Source organism: Sinocyclocheilus anshuiensis, unplaced genomic scaffold (genome assembly GCF_001515605.1).
Source record: "Sinocyclocheilus anshuiensis isolate Anshui unplaced genomic scaffold, SAMN03320099.WGS_v1.1 scaffold553, whole genome shotgun sequence".
In the NCBI taxonomy this organism is placed as follows: domain Eukaryota; kingdom Metazoa; phylum Chordata; class Actinopteri; order Cypriniformes; family Cyprinidae; genus Sinocyclocheilus; species Sinocyclocheilus anshuiensis.
Window position 1 is genome coordinate 2,844,710 of NW_015539821.1, and position 7,496 is coordinate 2,852,205.

Here is a 7,496-nt window from a genome sequence, read left to right on the forward strand (position 1 = left end):
AAATCCCACATAAATATTTTGAATTTTGATTATGGCAAGCAAAAAAGTCTTGTTTGCTTGACCTGCAGCCGGAGCAGACGAACATAGCTGATGTTTCTGAAGGTCTAGCCCAAACATAAGGTGGACGGGTGACCAAACGTCACCTAAACCCATATTGAACAAGGGAGAAACCTCTGATTGTTTAAATGGGTTTCATAAGCCTCGCAATAATAGAGTCAGTCATTTATGGTCTTTTCCCATAGATGTTATCTACTCTCTCGAACATGTTCTAGCCATACTTTATCAATTTGAATGAACTTTTTCTTTTTTTTTGGTATTGTACAAAGCACCTTGTGTGACATTGCTGTAAACAATAAATGAATAAAATAAGTAAATAAATAAACATTTCTAGGGCATCTATGGGGAAGACCATTCCCAGCTTTTATTCCAAATTCCTTAGCATCACAAAATTTTAAGTAGGTATAGATGAAATATTTAAAATTATTTATTTTTTCATTTAAGTTTCCATTCCATTCTTGCTTTTGCTGTCCATGTGTGTCTGTCTTAAATGTTCTTTAAGTGTTCCAACTTTTATTTCTGTAGGGAAATTCTCATGAGAAGCAATTTTCCACATGCTACCCCCAATATTTTAAATCTGTAGTTCACTTTACATCTTGCTGTACACACCATTTAGATTTGACTCCCATGATGCATTTAAAACAATGGGCTCCATTTTCCCAATAAAAGTGTATGGGTCTGTCGTAAAGCATTTTCTGATTTCTGATTAGTATACATTTGAATTGTTTACATTTTACTTCTGAACCACATACATGTGACTTATAGGAAATGCAGCCCATCACTTGTTTGTAATGTGCATTAATAGAGATTAGTATTAGCAGTAACATTAAAGGGATAGTTCACCTAAAAATGCAAAAAAAAAAAAGTTATCTTTTACTCACCCTAATGTCATGACAAAGGACTTTCTTCTTTCCTTAAAAAAAAAAAAAAAAAAAAAAAAAAAAATGGAGATTGGAACTTTCTAGGTTCAAAAAACGAACTTCCTATATTCATAAATCTCATGAACCCCGTTCAATGAATCTGACTGCTGTGGTTCTTGACTTCAGCTTTGAAGGGAAAGGTTATCAGTGCACAGTGTAAATTTCCATCTGTTTCTCACTCAAAGTTGACATAATTGGATCCAGAACACTTGCAGTAGTGCACAAGTCATATGGACTAATTTGTATTCTTGTATGGTGCTTTTGCCTGATAAGCTGCAGTCCTCATTCATTATAACTGGGGGGAAAAAAAGCTTCAGTACATTGGTTTTCCACAAAGAAAGTCACACAGGTTTGGAACGTGTGAGTAAATTATGCCAATTTTCATTTATGGGTGAACTATTCCTTGAGCATCAGGGCTTTATGCTCTCTGTGCTTTAATGTGTCTGTGTCCAAAGCCAACCTGGCAGCATCTCCCTCTCTTTGTTTCACAGTGCGGAGGGCAAATTGATTTCGACAGTGTGAGAGGACAGACAAACACACAGACACCACCCTCCCCTCCGTCCACACACACTCCCCTGTCTTCCTTCATCTCTCAACAATCCATTCCCCTTCACTCCACCCTCAGAGGAAGAGGATCTAGATCCACCCTTCCCACCTTCTATTTCCCTTATTTTATCCCAGTTGGAAGCAGCCTAACGGAACCGGAATACTGAGTATTCCATGTTGACCTTCCTCATTATACGCTTCTATCATGAGGATGTTGAACTTGCTTCAGTAAACATGTTGAATTGTTTATATGTATCTCTTGCCTGTCTTTCATGCATGTACATGTCAGCAATGTTTAAACTAAATGCATAACTTTTGCCATCCAGGGGTCCACGTATTTAAAGGAATAGTTTACAAGAAAATTACAATTCTGTTGTTTACATCATTTTATTATATTATTTTCTTCTACGGGACACAAATACTTATTTATATTATGATACCTAAGCAGTTTTTTTTTTCAGTGTTTTTACATTTCATTGCTTATATTGCTGATGTAAAGGGCCTCCATGATCTCATATCTCATCTGGAGTCAATGAAGTATCTAAATGCGTCAAGTGTTGTAGATTCTGATGTGCAGTACATTTGACCTTCCCTGTGTCTCAAGTGAAGATTGAATTGAAACAAATTCTTTAAATATAAATGACAAAAATCGGTTGTTTCTGGAATTCATGGTTCATGCATGAAAGAAAAGACAACTGGTACCTACCTACATATCCATGTCTCATCACCAACCACGCATAAAGGTACAAGCAGTGAGAAGCTGTGTGTTAGTGATTTCACCACAGATAAGAGGTATAACCCTTCTAACCATGGTAAATCACCGTAACACATGGCAACAGGTGACTCATTGCTTGTATAAATAAAAGCAGAAAGAAATGAACAATATAGTTTTAGTCTAGGGCCAGTTACGGTTGCCAAGCAACGTCTCAACTTTATTAATGTAGAATAAAATCCATCAGATTTTAGAATCTGAACTATCCATTTTTTTCTTTTCTGCACTGATGTTTGTGTTGCGGTCATTGCAGCGATACATCCATAATCATGATGTGCCAAGTCTTAATATAATCCATGTGATCCAGTGCCTTGTACATAGCACATAATATTTGTAAATACTATAACTTTAAATCGAATGTAGAATTGTAATCGTATTTCTGATTTTTTTTTTTTGACATGGATACATTGTTTGATTTGGTTCAACAAGATCACTGTGGATCCCTGTACAGCTTTTTGATTCTAAACATATGTAAAAACAGCAATAACCAACTTTGATACCATCCTTTTTTGTTTAGTATCAATTTGATCATTATCTTCTATGCTTACGATACACTTACACACCACTTGTGTGAGTTTTTTAGCCTTTTTCACAGGAGTGAAAGCTGAAGTCTTTTAGTTCCAGTGTTGTAATGAAAGGGAACTGATTAAATGCTTTGAAATTGCCTTTTTCATAGAAGCAAAATGCTTATGATTAAGCTATAAAAGAGACAACGTTTCTCTGATGTGATAGAAACATTGCTTGTCTGCTCTAGTAATTGTTTAAAGGTGCGCTGCTTTACATTTTCTCTGTATTGTACTTGAAAAGTCGATTTGTTGTACATGAAGGTGATGCACAATTAAATAAAAAGCACCTTCATTATTACCACAAAGTATGCGTGAAGACGACAGATTTTACACTTTTACTTTTCTCCTGCTTTCCTGCACTAAAGACCCTGCCAGGTTCTTTGTGTCTGTGTCTCCTCCTGATATTCCCCCCCCCCCCATCTTTGTCTTTTTCTGTGTGTAACTAAACCAACGTCTTGCTGTAGATCTGCCAACACTCTTCATCTCTGTTTTGATGAATTTAGAAACAAAAGCAGTAAGGTGTCAAGGACTGGAAGCCAGTGCCAGTGTTTCTTCTTTCTGCACTAGAGTAAAGGCCATGGTACAGCCGCCACGCTAAGAGAGAACTCCACCTCTGTCATGATATTTATATATGTCCTTTTCTTCTGGAATGCCCACTTTTTGGATCTAAAAGGAGAGAAAGTACAATAATTGTACAGTAAAGTATATAAACTCCAATGTGCATGTATTTTGGGCGACACCAGAACAGTGTAATGTTGCTAAATGACCATGTGACTTTTTACTCTTAAAAAGATGAATAAACATTTCTTCAGATTAAAGCGGTGTAGTCATTTCTTAGCTTGATTTTATGACCTTTTTGTCATAATTAAATTTTTTATTGATGACTTTGTAATTGTCAACAGTTTAATTCATAGGTCTCTAAATTGATCTGTAATTGTCAGCTGATGGTTTCTTTTAATCATCCCAGCCTGTGCAGTTTTTTTAGTCGTCATAATACTCAATAAGATTAATACTATTACATTCTTCATATAGAACGCAGCTTTCACTGTTCTACTCGTTTTACTCTTATTAAACATGGTCAGGATTTTTTTTTCATTCCAAAAATTCTAATTTAAACACATTTTTATTTGATCTCATGATTGAAAGCATTTTTTAAACTCCGATATCACAATTTTGACAATCTGCTGAACTGATTCACTGTAAAAAGTTGCTGTCCTTTGGTTTGACCTTCTGTAGTTGATGATCAGCATTTTCTGAAGGTTAAGCACTGTCTTGGTTTTATATATATATATATATATGTTATATAAGAATTTATAGTTTCTTTCATTAAATAAATAAACTCCAGGCCTTTTCTCATTTTTTCAGTGTGGTTCCTGAATTTGAACGCTTTTGAGTGAGTAAACGATGCAGTTATATCTCCATGATCATTTATAATTTTAATGTATAGGGAAAAAAAAACGTAAAAGAAAATGGCATGCTTCTGACAGCATTGAATATCTTCATTTCAAATGCAAATCTTCAAAGAATAAAATGGGCCCAAAATGTATTTAAATGCTTAAAATTGAAATGTCATTCCATTAAATATAACAAAACAAATAGTATTTTTTATTTGTTCATTTTAAATATATAAAAAAATTAGCATAAAACTTGAGATACTTCGTGGTTGTACAATTATTCAGACCACATTTAAGTATTCAAAATACTTTTTGGGTCTCTGTATATTATGTATAGCATGTCAAACACGGTTATAACTGGTTTTACTTCAGTTTCACTTTCACGTAAAGCTCCAGCTTTCTAAAGAATTCAATTTACACATTCAATGTCATATCTGAATGCAAAATATGATGTGATCATTTCCTGACATGCTTTCAAAATAGTGAGTCTGACATGAATCTTTTGAGAAGCCACAGGTGCATAAATGACTCAGGGAAGAGACTGAACTTGAATTACAATCAACATGTCTGATTTTATAGCACGAATAATCTCAAGTGTGTATTTTCATTTCCTTATATTTCTATTCCCTCAAATATCAGGCTTCATGCATCTTTATTTTAAATGAATGCTGCATGTTTTATTTTTCAAGATTTTTGGTAATAACTTTTAAGCATGCTTAGAAACAATGGCATGTCTGTCCTTTATATGATGTTATGGTTTGTATTTTTGTGTTTTAGAGTGACGGATCCTTTCCAATTCACCACATTTGTGCTCGCATCTCGCCAAAGACAAAGCGATTCCAACAGCAAGCAGAAACCCAAACTCATTATAACCGAAGACCTTGGATCTCGACTCCCTTATTAGGACATCAATTTGGACACACATGGACTAGAGCTACTGTACAGAACCTTCTTACAGCAAATTACCCACAATCCACAGTCAAAGCAACAAAACAACCAAGCTCTGAGCTTCTGATCATTCAAGTATTGCCACTAGTTGATGATCCATATTAAGTGGATTTCTGTGTATGACTGAAATAAACTGAAACTTTTTTTCTTTTCTTAATATATAGAATACACAAATGTAAATACATTTAGTAAGACCTCATTATTTTTAGAAGACCTCAAGAAGGTCTGTTTGGTCCATTGAGGAAAACTGCTCAAATGACCAAGTATAATGTATTGCATGATTCTTTTCTACAATGTGTTTTTGTCTCATACTACACAAATGTAGGATTCTGTAAAAATCTGCTGCCCTCCTGCAACCGTATAGAATATTTGTCTTTGGTTGACTTGTTTCGAATTGATATTTGAACAATAATGCACCTCTTCATTTAATATAAACACATTTTATATGATATATTACATGATTGATTTTACTGTAGAGGTTGGAATTTCATATCACTATCATGATTCTGGTGCTTGCTCATGTCAAACACAAAAAGTGCAGATTTTCTTGGTCAATAATGACTTAAATGTTGTCCTTTACACAAAGTTATCACATGGCTTCAGAAGACTTGTATAATAGCCCTACTTATTTTCTTCTATTGGAGCTTTTATTGTGAGGTAAAGGAACAGTTGGCAAAATCTTGCTTACTTTTGTATTCCACAGAAAAAGAAAAATACACTTCAAGTGCCACGATCATATTTAACTAACGAAGGGCAATTCAACAAAGAACGGTGAAATTTAGATTTTCACATTAGATTTTCATTTTAATCTGCACTTCTTGTAGCAAACAGCCAAGAAGATTTTCAGCCTTTCCTAAACCATAATAGTGACCATATTCTTTTGGCCACATTTCCAATGTAGCAAGCAAGATATAATTTTTGCAAATACCAAAACCTCAAGATCTCTTAAGAAGGGCCTAAAAGATAGATCTCACAGCTATTCTCCTCTCTATTTTGTATCTCTATTAAACTATATATTAGAAAGACTGCTCTTCAAGCATGGCCTCCCCCCTTATCTTCCGCTTTATCTTACTTTTTTTCCCACACAAATCGACTCCATAATCGCATGTCACACAAACAACGCCACTCTCCTACAAGAGTGCCACAAACTAAGGGGTTTTAAAGCCTTTCAGTAACACATATCACCTGTTTTCACTCATTAACAAAATCCACATCAATTAGCACATTAGTGGGTTGTACATACCAAACAGCATCAGAAAACGGAGATGAAAAAATACATAATACAAACTTCCAAATGAAAAGATGTAGCAACAGTCACTGTTTATGAATGCTGTATTCTTATACATGTACATATACGATGTAAATATTGTATGTGAACAGAGTGAGAATGGAAAATCGAGAGAAAATACTTTGTGTTTCACTGGAATCATTTTATCCGGAGAATTTGTTTATATGATCCACTTGGTAGCCCATTTAAGAATTATATTTTTTTTCCTCTGTTTTCTTTGTTTTTGCACTTGTATGTGTCATATCAAACAATATGCACAAATAATATATGTAGAAAGTCTAATAAAACAGCCAGTTGTATAAAACTGAGGGTTACCTGTGTGTTTATCTTATTTATCCTGCTAAAACATCAATTTGAAATATTACAGTTACGCTGCCATCTAGCATATGAGTGATTCTATAATTGCAGGTACATTTGGTGTCCGAAGTCATTATTTTTTTTTCAGCTTTTTTCAGATGGTTATATTTTTTATTATTTTAGTACTGTGTTACTCATTGTTATGAATTACAAGATGTTACAGTCCATAACAATATAATCTTTTTTTGCAAAACGTGTCTTAAATAGCTGAAAATCATGATTTCTTGTTGTCCAAATTAGTCTGTGCATTTTTTCCATCATGTATCATTGTGTAATCAAAATATTTTATTGTACTTTTCTTTTTGTAATATTTCATTCATTTTATTTATAAAAGCCCTAAAGAGTCATTTACCTAATTCTACAACATTATTAAAAAATATATATATATTTTTTTTTTCTTATAAAAATGTGTGTCCATAAATCTTGCGTCAACTCTGTTACCGTACCATATTTTGCCTTTAAATTGGTGGAATTATCTCCCACAACTATGTAAGATACAGGAAATGATGTCACTTTCCCTCACTGTTAAGATCTGAAGCACTGAAAAGTCTATGTCCTCTCTATAAGGAAATGTTTAAATCTAAAAAGTTCTTACACCAAGAGTTATTTTATAAAGTGTCAAATCTGTTACCACAATATCAAAAGGAA

General features: G+C 33.8%; 1 protein-coding gene across 8 annotated transcripts in view; it reads left to right on the forward strand.

Moving 5' to 3' along the window:
- LOC107684102 (brain-specific angiogenesis inhibitor 1-associated protein 2-like) overlaps positions 1 to 5,374 on the forward strand; it is a 51,878-nt gene extending 46,504 nt beyond the window's left edge. For 2 of the 8 annotated variants that reach the window (XM_016480297.1, XM_016480299.1), the window contains one exon: positions 5,033 to 5,372. In XM_016480297.1, coding sequence (XP_016335783.1) covers positions 5,033 to 5,159 — 127 coding nt within the window. In that variant the 3' untranslated portion in view covers positions 5,160 to 5,372. Of the gene's footprint in view, positions 1 to 68; positions 121 to 1,468; positions 3,680 to 4,226; positions 4,255 to 5,032 lie in introns of those variants that run through there. The other 6 variants (XM_016480298.1, XM_016480303.1, XM_016480302.1 and 3 more) reach the window with 5 other exon arrangements.
- Positions 5,375 to 7,496: the final 2,122 nt, after the last annotated feature.